Genomic DNA, 15,932 nt, shown 5'->3' with positions numbered 1-15,932 from the left:
GCTGCTTTAGAGCACTGCAGCGCATAGGCCTATCTTCAAGTTTGGCCTAACCGAGCGTCCAGTTTAACTGCCACAAGTTGATCTTCTTGTGATAAAGATCTCATCGAGGAAAAACACGCTGTATTTTCATTGAATTTTTAATTTATAAAAAGTTAAATAAATAATACATGTTAATATAAAAATATTAACGATTAATCGATAGTCGATCGTTAATTCTCCCGACGATCGACTAAGAAAATTTAATCGAATGCCCATCCCCATTATTCACTTATGGGACCGTGTAGCTTAAAGGACAAGTTTGGTATTTTACACTTAAAGCCCTGTTTACAGATCGTATCTGATGAAATAGAACGGTTAAGATTAAAATTTGGACACATGCTCCTGTCCCGCCCTGGTGAAAAAAAAATATGTTAAGTATACTTGAAGCCAGACTAATTATTAGTATACTTCAAGTGTATTAATGATTAGTTAACTTAAAGTGTGCTATTTTGAAACAACTAGTTTTGTACTAAGTATATTTTAGTAGTAATTAAGTTGTAGTAAAGCATAACTTTAAATGTATTTAGTGTACTTTTGTGTACTAAATTGGAACAACTTTAAGTATATTTAGTATACTTTAAGTATATGCCTGTGTAGGGACTAGTTACATACTTGATTAGTGTATTAAAGTATACTTTATTTGTGTTACAAGTACATTACAAATTAATTACAAGTGTCTTCGAAACATACCAGAAATATATCATAAATGTAGTAAAAATATATAATAAGTATACTTGCAGCCACACTAATTGTAAGTATACTTCAAGTGTGTTAAGGATTAGTTAACTTTAAGTGTGCTATTTTGAAACAACTAATTTTGTACTAAGCATATTTTAGTTGTATTTAAATTGTAGTAAAGCATAACTTTAAGTGTATTTAGTGTACTTTTGTGTGCTAAATTGGAACAACTTCAAGTATACTTAGTATACTTTAAGTATATGCCTGTGTAGGGACTAGTTACATACTTGATTAGTGATAATAAAGTGTACTTTATCTGTGTTACAAGTACATTACAAAATCATTACGAGCAATATACAAGTCTATTATGTTTGAGTAAAAATGATATTCTCCGTAATACCTTTGGCTTAATCCAAATACTACAAATAGCACACTTTGTCTTCAATAACAAATGCACATTAAAAAGTGTATTTAAGCATATATTTATTACAAATGTACTTATAGTACACTTGTAACCCATAAATAGGATAACACCATAAAATAAAAGGAGGAAAAATATCTACTTAGGGTCTGAGCTCATCAAATACTTATAATCACAACTTAAATTATATGGAGTCCCGGGTTCGGGGTGTCACACCTTGCATTAAAAAAAAAAAATTATAACGTGTGTCTGCACTTATTTAAACTAACTGGTGTCTAAAATCCTAACTAGATAGATACATAAAATAAAATAAAAATAATTGAACCAAAGGAATGAAATAAAATATGAAATATGAAATAATGAATAATAATGAAATTAATGAATGAAACAATCAGTTCACTGAACAGTAACTGTATTCACTGAAATCTCACTTCGCTGTTCACTTCATAGGCACGCATCACTTTGTACACATCACATGAGATATCTATACCATTCATCAATGACAATCAAATAAAATGAAAATAAAATTCAACCTTGTAAGTGTGATGAAGTCTGAGTGCAATGCAATTGACTCAGTTCAGTGTGATGGACTCGTGCGAATATGACTGAGTTCAGTTCATTTGGATAGAAGTGTAATTGACTCAGTTCAATTCAGTTCGTTTGAAGGTGAATGCCTACAGACTTTGCAGGGATGAACGATGAACAAATCGAATCTTTTTGCTCATGAAAGAGTCGCCAAGATGACTCAATTCTTCCACATCGGAATCCAGCGCGTTTCCCTCACTGCGCGAATCCAACACGACCACGGAGCGTTGAAACAAGCCAACTAATCCAATAAAACAGTTCAGACATCAAATCAGAAAAATATTGACGACGATGGATAAGATAAACGATAGCCACACGTGTGGCTCACATCTCTCTGTTCAATGAGCTGGCGCGAATGTGACGTCAGCACCAATCACGAAATGCATATAACATTCATAACTTTTAAACTTAATACAATATTCCCATAACATAAATGTGTAAACAGGTTTAACAAGTATACTAATACAGCATACACACTTTACATGTGTTGTATTGCCCCAGTTTATACTCTATTACGAACAGCATGAACCATCCACATTTTCTTATATGAACAAACACAATCTTAAACATTATTTATGAAAATATGAAACAATTGTGACTTACCTAATACAATAAAACAGTTCAGACATCAAATCAGAAAAATATTGACGACGATGGATAAGATAAACGATAGCCACACATGTGGCTCACATCTCTCTGTTCAATGAGCTGGCGCGAATGTGACGTCAGCACCCATCGACGCAATTCTTTATTAGTTTCGGCCCTCAGCAAAAACCAAATAATAAATGAAATAAATTATAATAAAACATATATGTCTGAACATTTCATGCATTAGGCAAGGAAAAATATAAAATCAAAAAAAAAAAAAAAATCATAGCCTACATGAAAAACCATGAAAACACAGGGTTACACACTTGTTAGAAATATATTAAAAGTATGCTTGTTTTTAGCAAATTTCTTAAAAGTGTAATTAAGCATATATTTATTACCAATGTACTTATAGTGCACTTGTTAGAAATACATTAAAAGTATGCTTGTTTTTAGCATATTTTTTTAAAAGTGTATTTAAGCATATATTTATTACCAATGTACTAATAGTGCACTTCTTAGAAATATATTAAAAGTAGCCTATGCTTATTTTCAGTATGCTTGCTTTTAAATATATTTTTAGAAAATATACTAAAGTACTATTATTTTAAAGTGTGTTAAAAGTTGTATTATAAAAATAGATAAAAAGCATAATGCTAATATACTTTTAATATATTTAAAGATTTTTTTTTAGTATATTTGCAATGTACTATTGAAAAAGGGAATATATTTCAAATACAATACTTTTTTTTCACTAGGGCGAGAATTTTAGGTTTATACCGCTTTTGTGGACCTATTTTGCCAAACGCGTCACACCCGTGATTCTTCCGTTGAGAGCTTGAATAATGAGATATATCCAGCTGCAGACCCGCAGCACCACCAGTTTCAGAACCCCAGCGCCAGAACCGGAAGTGAGGGGCGGAGTTATTGACAATGAGACAAGCAATACAAGTCTACAATAACTACAAATTAATTTAATATATATTCCTTCTGGAGATGCCCGAATGTTTTGTTCAAATATTTGACTTGCTGTATCCACATTATAATAGATATAGGATCTACAGATGTACACTACTCTGCATTGTGAAAAGCCACTGTCAAGGTCCAGCACACTTCTGAATGATTGGTGACAGTTTTCATAATTACTTTAACAATGGTATGTGTCACTTTACAATAGTTTGTGGCATTTTCTCTCATGCTAGTTTACAATTATTTGAAATACCTGATTGGTAAGTGTCAATTTGTGGTGCACAAACAACACACTCCTGCTTGTAGTACCACTTTAATAAGAACATTTTACTAAAATAGCGAAATAGTTTCTATATTCTTGTATAGTTACAAATGACAGCTTAACTGTCCTATATACAAATAGAAATAAATGTGTTATCATAACAACTGTATTTACAATATGTAGGTAAATACATTGTCAAAATTATTATAAAAAAAAGAACCATAGTAAATATAAATGCATACAACGGACCATGTTATTAAAAATATGGTGAAGCCCAATGTTTCTGTACCTTAATGTATCATTATAACATACGTATAAAGTATGACGTTTCGTGTGTAATAAAAGCATACCGTTTCGTGTCTAAGCAAATTACGCTCTGAAACGTTAGGTGGTGTTACTCGGTTTAGAACGTAAGCTCCGCCCCTCACTTCCGGTTCTGGCGCTGGTGTTAGAACGTAAGCCCCGCCCCTCACTTCCGGTGCTGGCGCTGGTGTTAGAACGTAAGCCCCGCCCCTCACTTCCGGTTCTGGCGCTGGTGTTAGAACGTAAGCCCCGCCCCTCACTTCCGGTTCTGGCGCTGGTGTTAGAACGTAAGCCCCGCCCCTCACTTCCGGTTCTGGCGCTGGTGTTAGAACGTAAGCCCCGAAATAAAATAAATTCCCGTAAGCCGGGAAGCGAAATAAAACTAAAATTCTCGGGACAGGTGCATGTGTCCAAAGTTTAATCTTAACCGTTCTATTTCATCAGATCTGTAAACAGGGCTTTAAGTGTAAAATACCGAACTTGTCCTTTAAGATCAGTGGTAGTTAAAACCCCAAAATGTATGGAAGTAAAATAATGGCAAATGTTTTTGAAATAAAAAAGCCTGTTGAATTGCATTACTTGAAAAAAATATGCATTGCATTAATCATGCTTGCATTTTAATGCATTGTATTTTTAAGGCTTGCATTTTTATGGGCTGAAATTCAACATGGTTTTATATTTAAGCTGTGAATATTTCAATTCAAAACATTTCAAACACATTTTCATTAATACAAATTCAATAATCCATATTCACCTTTCATATTTCACTTTCAAAATATTCAAACTGTTTAAAAATACAACCTATAATATTCAACAGGCAATTTTCGGCCCATTTTATTTCGCTTTATAAATTCGCTTCCACAAATTCAGTGGTTCAAATTCGACAGTAAATTCAACATTCAATTCAATTCAATTCAAGTTTATTTGTATAGCGCTTTTCACAATACATATTGTTTCAAAGCAGCTTTACAGAAAATGCATAAATGCATAAAAATGCATCAAAAATATACACACAAAATACAGTTAGTTAATCATAAAATTTAGGGCATAACATATTGCCGGCGTTGGGTCGTCTCTTCACAGGCGTCGAGTCGTCTCATCACAGGCGTTGGGGCATCTGAAGTCTCCATGAGAGGCTGGATACATAACTGGAGCTGACGAACTCTATTTGAGTTATAGGGACAGGCGTCCCGAGATAACAACAAAAAAGGCAGATGGGAAATAATTAGCGTAGCTGCTGTTCATAATATGAATGCATTTGATCTGATTTAACTGTAGTATAAAAGGTATGAGATGCATCATGTGAATGCTTGGATAAAGAGATGCGTCTTTAATCTAGTTTTAAACTGGGAGAGCGAGTCTGAACCTCGGACAATATCAGGAAGGCTATTCCAGAGTTTAGGAGCTAGATGTGAAAACGCCCTCCCTCCTTTAGTGGACTTAGTTATCCTAGGTACGACCAGAAGCCTCGAATTTAGCGATCTTAAAGAGCGCGATGGATTATATGGCGATAGAAGATCTCTTAAATACACAGGAGCTAAGCCATTTAGGGCTTTATAGGTCAGTAACAATACTTTGTAGTTGATACGGAACTTAATAGGTAACCAGTGTAGAGATGATAAAATTGGTGTTATATGATCATATTTTCTTGACCTAGTAAGAACTCTAGCGGCTGCATTTTGGACTAACTGTAGCTTGTTTACGGAGGATGCAGGACAACCAGCTAATAAAGCATTACAGTAATCTAGTCTCGAGGTCATGAATGCATGAACTAACTTTTCTGCATCAGAAACTGATAGCATATTACGTAGCTTAGCAATGTTTCTAAGGTGGAAAAAGGCTGTTCTTGTGACATTTGAAATATGATTTTCAAAAGACAAGTTGCGGTCTAGTATGACACCCAGGTCTTTTACTGTAGAGGATAAAGTAACAGGACGTCCATCTAGATTAAGGTTGTATTGTAAGAGGTTTTGTGGGCAGTTTTTTGGACCAATCAGTAATACCTCCGTTTTATCTGAATTTAATCAAAGAAAATTACACGTCATCCAATATTTTATATCTTTAACACACTCTGTCATTTTAGATAATTTAGTGTTATCATCTGGTCGTGATGAAATATATAATTGAGTGTCATCAGCATAACAGTGGAAACTTATTCCATGTTTTCTTATAATATTACCAAGTGGCAGCATATAAATTGAGAATAGCAGAGGGCCTAACACAGATCCCTGCGGCACTCCATAATTTACTGACGTTATCTTTGATTTTTCCCCATTTAAATGGACGAAATGGTAACGGTCTGATAGGTACGATCTAAACCAGCTTAATGCCTGTCCCTGAACACCAGTGTAATTTTGAAGTCGATCTAAGAGTATTTTATGATCTATAGTGTCGAACGCAGCACTAAGATCGAGTAAAACTAGTATTGAGGTACAGCCTTGGGCAGAAGCTAAAAGTAAATCATTTGTAATTTTAACCAGCGCAGTGTCTGTGCTATGATGTGGCCTGAATCCAGACTGAAATTTTTCATAGATATCGTTTTCTTGCAAGAAAGAGCACAATTGAGCGGACACAACTTTTTCTAGTATTTTAGACATAAATGGAAGATTTGAAATGGGTCTGTAGTTTGCTAGGTTATTTGGATCTAATTGTGGTTTCTTAGGTTTTATAACTGCCAGCTTGAATGTTTTTGGAACATGTCCTAAAGATAGAGACGAGTTAATCATATTGAGAAGAGGCTCTTCCACTACAGGTAACACTTCTTTCAGTAGTTTAGTGGGTATTGGATCTAATAAACATGTTGTTGGTTTAGATGCAGTGATAAGTTTATTTAGCTCTTCCTGTCCTATAGTTGTAAAGCGCTGTAGTTGTTCTTGAGGGGCGATAATTGAGGCTGAATCATAAGACGCTGTCAAAGATTGTACATTTACAATTGTGTTTCTGATGCTTTCTATTTTCTCAGTGAAGAAATTCATGAAATCATTACTATTAAAATGTAACGGAATATTTTGTTCAGGTGATGTCTGTTTATTTGTTAATCTAGCCACGGTGTTAAATAAAAACCTTGGATTGTTTTGGTTATTTTCTATTAGTTTGCGGAGATGCTCAGCCCTGGCTGCTTTTAGAGCCTTTTTATAACGTGACATACTGTCTTTCCACGCGATTCTAAAGACCTCTAAATTAGTTTGTTTCCATTTGCGCTCTAAGTTACGAGTTTCTCTCTTGATAACATGCGTAGCACTGTTGTACCATGGTGCTTTAGTTTTCTCTCTAACCTTTTTTAATCTAATTGGTGCAACAGTTTCTAATGTACTAGAGAGAATGGTGCTCATACTGCTAGTCATTTCCTCTAGCTCATCTGTTAGTTTGGGTTCACTGAGAAGCTGAGATAGATCAGGTAAGCTATTCAAGAATCTATCTATAGTGGTTGGAAGGATTGTTCTGCCTGGTCGATAACGCGGCGCAATATGACACATTTCAGCCGTACGTAGTATGCAAGTTACCATGTAATGATCAGTGACATCATCACTTTGCGGTATAATATCTATATCGGTTGGATCGGTTCCATATGATATAATTAAATCTAGAGTATGATTAAGACGATGAGTGGGACCACTAACGTTTTGCTTGACCCCAAAGGAGTTTAATAAATCTGTGAACGCAGCCCCTAACGCATCATTTGTGTTATCAACGTGTATGTTGAAATCTCCAACAATTATTGCCTTATCGACATTGACCAATAGATCTGAGAGAAAATCTGCAAACTCTTTTAGGAAATCTGCGTAAGGCCCTGGCGGTCTATATACAGTAGCCAAGGCTAGAGATAATAGGGATTTCTTTCTTACATCTAGGAGCGTAACATTTAGCACAAGTACTTCAAACGAATTAAACCTGTGACCTGTTTTCTGAGTAACATTAAGAATATCTCTATAGATTGTTGCAACACCGCCGCCACGACCAATCAGACGGGGCTCATGCTTATAACCGTATCCTGGCGGAGTGGACTCATTAAGACCGAAATAATCATTTGGTTTAAGCCAGGTTTCAGTAAGGCAGAGTACATCGAAGCTATTATCAGTGACCATTTCATTTACAATAACCGCCTTAGGTGTAAGCGATCTAATGTTTAGAAGACCTAGCTTTAGAAATTGTTTTTGTTCACTAATATTGAGATTTTCTGGTTTAATCACAATTAGATTTTTCTTAGATCCTGCAGTAGATTTATTGTTTGGCCTCACTAAACGAGGAATAGACACAGTTTCTATATAGTGTTCTACACTGGTACTTATATCAATTAATTTGGGACAGCAAAGAATGTGATTTGGACTTTGACTTACTAGTCATATGGTGTGTAACGTCTTTGAGATGTTGTCCGACAGAACAGCCGCTCCGATTCTGCTGGGGTGCAGGCCATCAGCACGGTAGAGCCTAGGTCGCTCCCAAAACAGATTCCAATTATTTACAAATACAATATACAATACAATACAAACTTTATTTCTAAAGCACATTTAAAAACAAGCAAGTTGACCAAAGTGCTGTACATTGACATCAAAACAGTAAAATAGATAAAACTACAACAGACAACTTCAACACCTATCATGCTTGATTAAAAGCTAAGGAATAAAGATGAGTTTTAAGTTGCGCTTTAAAAACTGCGAGGCTGGGGGCCAGTCTGACATGAAGAGGCAATGCATTCCACAATTTAGGTGCTGCAACTGAGAAAGCTCGATCCCCTCTGCTCTTTAGCCGCAAAGAGCAGTCTCTGTTCATTACACCATGACATCAACCATTCATTTAGTGCAAACAATCTACTGAACCTTTCTTGTCCTTGTCGGTACGTGGGAAGCGGTCCAGACACGACGATCTTTGCTTCAGGCGATGTTCTGCGTACCGTCTCGATCAGGCTCCTGTAGTCCCTCTTCAGAACCTCCGTCTGCCGCAGCCTGATGTCGTTCACCCCCGCGTGCAGCACGACAGCTCCGACGCGCTCGTCACCGTTCAGGATCTCGGGGACCTGCGCAGCGACATCGAGAACACGAGCACCAGGAAAGCAGTGAGTGCGCACCATACCTTTACCTGAGGTAGCGCGGACATGCCGGACCATGGAACTGCCGATGATCACAGCGTCGTCGCGTTCCGTCTCGCGAAGAGGGGAGAAGCGGTTCCGGGTGGAGATCTCGAAGATCGGGAGGGGCGGAGAGGTCCTTGCTCTGGTCCTGGCTCGTGTCTTCCGCTGTGGCATCATCCAGGGTCCATGGTGCTGTGTCGGTGTCGGGGTAAACGAAACCAGGGGTGCTCGGGTCCTGTGCAGAGAAATACACGGAGTAGAGGAGGCCGGAGTCGAAAAGTTACTAACCACTGACTTGTGAGCATCGGCGCGTGATGCTTCAAGCGCTGATCGTCGGTCTCGCAGCTCGGCCTGCCTCCCCAGCAGATCACGGATCTCCTTCTCCACGGACTCCAGCTCCAACCGCACCGAATGCAGCTCAAACGTGTCCTCACCTGCACTCCGAGGTAGACACACATCCGATGTATTCGCCATTATGACAGATGAACAATAAATTAGCAGTGATGCTACCAATATCACTACTAATTTAGGACTGAAATCAAGGATAGAACCCGTATCCTTCCAGTGATTCGAGTGTAAATAAGACGGTCGATAGGCGAGACCACGCGTGCAAATGCTAGCGAGCTAACGTTAGAGATAGTAACGGAAGTTCGGAAAGTTGGATATAACCAGCGATATCAAAGCAATCCGATTGTTTTTATAGAGAGTATAAAGAGATATGTTCACACGCTGGAAAAGTAGAGAAAAATAGAGAGATGGAGATTCGACGGAGCTCCAAACACAACAAAGCGATTCGAACACAAACACAAACTCCAAACACAAACAAGCGATTCGAAACACAACACAAACTAGCAGTTAAGCGATTCGAAACACAAACAAAAGCGATTCGAACACAACACAAACTAACAGTTAAGCGATTCGAAAAACAAACACAAACAAGCGATTCGAAACACAGCACAAACTAACAGTTAAGCGATTCGAAACACAAACACAAACAAGCGATTCGAAACACAAACTCCAAACACAACCAAAGCGGTTCGAAACACAGACACAAACTTCAAACACAACAAGCGATTCGAAGCACAAGCACAAACACAAACTCCAACACAAACAGAGCGATTTCAGTGATCGAGTGTAAATAAGACGGTCGATAGGCGAGGCCACGCGTGCAATGCTAGCGGGCTATCGTTAGAGATAGTAACGGAAGTTCGGAAAGTTGGATATAACTAGCGATATCAAAGCAATCCGATTGTTTTTTGTAGAGAGTAGTATCGGAGATATGTTCACACGCTGGAAAAATAGAAAATGCTCGTTTCTAAATGAGTGTAAAGAACAAAATCAACGATTTATGAATCAAGTCGACGGAGCTTCAAACACAAACACACCGCTCACTCGCGCTCACTCGCGACGCATGCGCACTTTATGTCCAGGAACATTGACATCCAGGAACTGCAGGAAAAGCAGTAGATTACCGAGCATAATCTCCATCTGCTGTTAATCAACCTCACCAGCAGGGGGCGCAAGCGCGTGTTGTTGACGAAGACCAGAGCAACAGTTAGAGCAAGCCATTCATTCATAAAAACTGATTTATAGAAATGTAAGTGTATTTGTGATTATTATGAGGGCTGTTTTTATGTTTAATTCAGTGTCTTCTCTGCCCCTGTGTAGCATACATTCATCTTTCTCTACCGTGAACGAGATTATAATGAGATTATAATTATTCCCCCGATGCTGATGTACTGAACAAATGTTACATTTGAGGTAGACATATTTATCTTGGTTGTTTAGTTGCCTTAACTTTATATCGTGGCGATGTGCTGCAGTAGCTAGGGTTTCCCTCAATAATTCAGGATTGCTGGACATAATAAAACGCTTATTGGGCTAATACAGTGATATAAAAGACCAAACTCGCACCTTATTGAGAAGGCTGTACTATGGCTACAGGCAAGCAGATGGACTCAGAATATGAACTTAACGCGCAAAGTTTCACAGTAAGCGTTTCCAAGTGATATACTGGTTATTAATTTGGCTTGACATTAGACAGTCGCACATTTAGGGACCATCTCTAAAGTTTCATACATTGGTACACGTTTCTAACTTCAATAGCAAACTTCAATTTATTTGAATAAATTAAATATAAAAAATGTAAAAGGTGTGCATCATGCCTGACACCTACATTAACCCTTTACAGTTGGTTTTATGACTGTAAGTCATTCTCTTCCAATGCTATTGAAGTTAGAAATGTGTATACCAATGTCGTATGTAACTTTAGAGACGGCCCCTAAATGTGTGAATGTCCAACGTCAAGCCAACTTTATATCACTGGAAACGCTTAGCGTGAAACTTTGAGCATTAAGTTCGTATTCTGAGTCCATCTGCCTGTAGCCATATAGTATTAGTGTAGTACATTAAAGGAACACTTCACCTCTGGAAAGATGAATGTGTATTTAAAATGGGTCATTTATGTAGAAGAAATGTGAAATTATTTTTGAATTTGGAGCCTTCTAGACTGAGAAAAGCCAGAAAATGTATTTTTGGCTTATGGGGATGAAAGACAACAACTCCCAGAATGCACTTGCTTCGCTGCCCTAGGAGGCCACGCCTACCGGTAAGAGATCGCAGTAAACAACAAGGCTATGCTACTAGTGAGTCTCCGTGAGTCTGCCCAGTATTTTGATGTCGCCCAAAATGTCCAGGATTCGGCTTTTGCGTTCTTCAGTCGCCATTCCTCATGTTTACTGTGACGAGCAGGAACGAGACTGACGGCCGCGGAGAACGATGCGAGCCCGGTGGCGTGATTACTGATGAGCGGCGCCGGCGCCTGTGAGACGCACCGGTCTCGTATCTCTCACGGAGGAGAAGGAATTTTCCTAGCAATGTTAAAACGCACATCAACCGATCACTTGTTTAGCGTTCATGTAAACACTACATTAAGATTCACCAATCGGAATGAATTCAGTTAGATTGAAACAAAAGGTGTGCATGTAAACTATGAATGCGACTGCAGAAAGCAAAAGCCGAATCCCGAACAATTTGGACCATCTCGACGGCCGGACATGTCTGCGAAAAAGAGGATGGTCACCGCTACTACTCAGCTTTCTCCACAGAATAAGAAACTGTTAGCTTATAGCTTCCAAATAAAGAATGGCTGACACTATATGTACATTCTGTGAGTGAGATCCCTCTATGGGCGGGTTGAAAACATGCGGAACAGCGCCTTCTACTGGATAAATGATGAGCTAGTGTTTGTAGTCTTACCCTTATTCAAAGAAATTTGACTTCCTGCTTTTTATGACGCAAAATGACGATTTTTGCGTCATAAAAAGCAGGAAGTGGAACACTTAAATCCTTATTTCTCCCATCTCAGCGGAAAATAAGGGAATAAACCATGACCATTCGAAAATGTGACTGGGTTTCTAAAGATACAAAGTCTAATGCAAATGGGTGAAGTGTTCCTTTAAGCTAAGCATTTTATATGTCCAGCAATCCTGAATTATTGAGGGAAACCCCAGTACTGCACCACATCGCCGCGATATAAAGTTAAGGCAACTAAACAACCAAGATAAATATATGTCTACCTCAAATGTAACATTTGTTCAGTACATCAGCATCGGGGGAATAATTATAATCTCATTATAATCTCGTTCACGGTAGAGAAAGATGAATGTATGCTACACAGGGACTGTGAAGACACTGAATTAAACATAAAAACAGCCCTCATAATAATCACAAATACACTTACATTTCTATAAATCAGTTTTTATTAATAAATGGCTTGCTCTAACTGTTGCTCTGGTCTTCGTCAATAACACGCGCTTGCGCCCCCTGCTGGCGAGGTTAACTAACAGCAGATGGAGATTATGCTCGGTAATCTACTGCTTTTCCTGCAGTTCCTGGATGTCAATGTTGAATTTACATTCGAATTTGAACCACTGAATTTGTGGAAGCGAATTTATAAAGCGAAATAAAATGGACCGAAAATTGCCTGTTGAATATTATAGGTTGTATTTTTAAACAGTTTGAATATTTTGGAAGTGAAATATGAAAGGTGAATATGATTATTGAATTTGTATTAATGAAAATGTGTTTGAAATGTTTTGAATTGAAATATTCACAGCTTAAATATACAACCATGTTGAATTTCAGCCCATAAAAATGCAAGCCTTAAAAATACAATGCATTAAAATGCAAGCATGATTAATGCAATGCATATTTTTTTCAAGTAGTGCAATTCAACAGGCTTTTTTATTTCAAAAACATTTGGCATTATTTTACTTCCATAAAAACGTTAACTAAAACGGCAATGTCTTTGCAAAAGGAACAAATCAGTCGTCGTAACAACGGATTATTTAGATGAGTGGACAGGGCGCATATAAGAACGAGCAGAGAGAGAGAGACCCGGCCGCGCGCACACATTTTTCCTAATGAAGTTTTATTAGTAGATTTATACGTTTTGTGCCGTGACCGTGGGGCGGGAACATGTGTGACGTAGCCATGCACACTTACTAGAGCGTCTCATTCTAGTGTTTAATGCTGAGGACTGGAGTCTACTCGCCTCAGAAGGACCCGTGTAACTGCATTTTCCAGTTGAGTGCGCGAGCCTGTCAAAGTAAACTCATCTGACCGCTGTGTGCGCTCCATCTGCGCTCTCTCTCTCTCTCTCTCTCTCTCTCTCTCTCACACTTCCGGTGTGCGCTGGGAGCGTTTGGGGTGGCGGTGAGGGGTTTACGGAGAGGTGCTTTTCTATTGGCTTTCTTATTTCTTTTTTGAGTAAATTTAATATTAGTCTAATATTGAATCTAGTAGTAAAGTTTAGTTTGAGGTTAATAGACGTGTTGAGGAATTAGTATTCACGTGGCGAGTACAGCGATGGCATCGCACCTGGATGTGCGAGTTCCGTCGCTGTCGCTTCGTCACGGAATTAGATGCATCACTCAAGTTGGGATAACAGTTGAGGATGTGTTGCTGGATGTAGCTGAGCGAGTGGGACATGAAAACATAATTTCCGCGTCTCGAATGAATAAGGCCGTGGTGGTTTTTTTGAAAGAGGAACTACTGGTCAATCGGTTGGTAGAGAGCGGCATAGTGGTAAGTGGAGCTTTTGTGATTGTTCAACCTTTACTATCTCCAACTGTAAAGGTGGTAATTTCAAACGTACCGCCATTTATTCCCGATGAAGATATCCAGCGTGAGCTATTGAGGTATGGAAAATTTGCAAGTGGAATTAAGATGGTACCGCTTGGATGTAAACATGAGTCGTTGAAGCATGTGTTGTCATTTAGACGGCAGGTATTTATGTTTTTGAATGCTCCAACATTAACCCCCTGAGGTCGGCAAACGCGCGGGCGCGTTTTGCTCGTTTTTTTTTACATAGCAGCAAAATAGACCTAAAATACTCCGTCGGTTTTGGTCATACAGACTTAAGAAATATGAAAAAATTAGCTGTTAAATGTCTACTTTTTTATGTGTCCACTTACAATCGAAATAAAACATTGTGCTTTTGTAAAATAAAGAAAGTAAACAGGGAGTGCTTTATGCCTCTCCGTCTCCGTGAACTTTTTTTCTGAAGCACTTCTCTAAACTCAAATAAAACTCAGCGAATACTATTCACTCAGACATGAGCTATATATCTCTATAATCATTTAAGTGTGTAGTTTTAAATTATCTAATTCAAATCTAAAACAAATATTCTCTGTTTATGTAATCTATATAAAAAGAGCGAGAGATCAGCTGTGCTCATTATCTTTCTGGCACCTCATTACTCCGCTAATGTGACACGCCCATCGAGAGCGCGCGCGCTATTCAAACACAGATAATCTGAAGCAACACATGCAAACCAGTCAACGCCCACAACAGCTGGACAACACACTCGCTGTGAGGAATAGCTCTGCTAATAATATCGTGATTATCCTGGAAATTTTACCTCAAACGTGCTGGAGTAGCCGAACAACGGACCCAGCTGCAGATCATCAGTAAGTGCTTTGTTCTAATCGCGATATGAACTGGTGTCTGTAATCCGCAAAAGACTGTTTAAATTTGAATCGCGTTTCTGTGTTTGAATGAATGAACGGCACATGTGCATGCGTTTGTTTACTAACGTTACAGCTCGCGCGTGTCTGTGTGTGTGAATGAAATATCTATTGCCTACTGAGATGAGTAAAAACCGACTGAATACGTTGAAATAAAATGTCTTTGTATAAGCAACGTTTTAAACTGCAAATTAACATTTATGCCCTAATATAGGCTATATTATAAAAGACGATATGTTACAGACGAAATATGAAAGAAGTTTGTACTGCCACATCAAAACCTAATTTCCAAGGTGCAAACAAAATCTTAAAAGGTCAATATAAGCCTTCTCTTTAAATTATTTTTGTGTTTTATTAGTGACAAATTTGGGGAGAGGATAGCCTACATAATCCAAAACTTTCTGAAAATACGAATGAGAATTAACTGCACAATTACTAGAAATGTTTACCTTGGATATTATACAATTTGCAAGCATTACACAGTTTGTGGAAAAATACACTTTTTTTTCAAGATGTTTCCAACTCTGAACCAATTCTGTAGATGTGTGTGTGTGTGTATGTATGTATGTGTATATATATATATATATATATATATATATATATATATATATATATATATATATATATATATATGTGTGTGTGTGTGTGTTGTCTTTGCATTCTGTGTGGCTCAGTGACACACTCAGTGAAAGGCTCATTAGTATGCAGCATTAGCAGCTCTTCTTTGTCTTCTCCAGGTGTGAATGAGGACATTATTCATGACCTTCTTGGATCATTCACGCCCCCCTGCATATTGCCTTTCCAAACAAAAAGTGTCTTACAAAATTTAAATCAATCTATTGTTTAATGTGAACGATTAGCCCGGATGATTTTCAGATCATTTTGAAGTAAATACTCTAGCCGACAACATCCATTAGTCAACAGTATTGTGGGAATATGTGAAGTTGGTCGTTTGTGGTCTTATATCAGAACATTTAAGTTTGAGTTTTT

The 15,932-nt window shown here is 38.0% G+C and overlaps 2 protein-coding genes across 8 annotated transcripts in view; one reads left to right on the top strand and one right to left on the bottom strand.

Moving 5' to 3' along the window:
• Positions 1-15,932, top strand: part of LOC307005389 (NLR family CARD domain-containing protein 3-like) — a 165,322-nt gene that overhangs the window by 20,116 nt on the left and 129,274 nt on the right. The gene's annotated exons all lie outside the window — the stretch shown is intronic.
• Positions 4,863-9,387, bottom strand: LOC307005660 (uncharacterized protein; the record flags this gene model as incomplete). Its single annotated transcript, XM_079626030.1, has 2 exons — positions 4,863-8,240; positions 8,663-9,387. The coding sequence occupies 2 exons, from the start codon at positions 9,385-9,387 to the stop codon at positions 8,186-8,188; spliced, it is 780 nt and encodes a 259-aa protein (XP_079482156.1). The 3' UTR covers positions 4,863-8,185.

The sequence above is a fragment of the Phoxinus phoxinus genome (genome assembly GCF_949152265.1).
Source record: "Phoxinus phoxinus genome assembly, chromosome: 10".
Lineage (NCBI taxonomy): Eukaryota > Metazoa > Chordata > Actinopteri > Cypriniformes > Leuciscidae > Phoxinus > Phoxinus phoxinus.
Note: the sequence above shows the minus strand (reverse complement) of the source record. Positions and strands in the feature narration are given on the sequence as shown.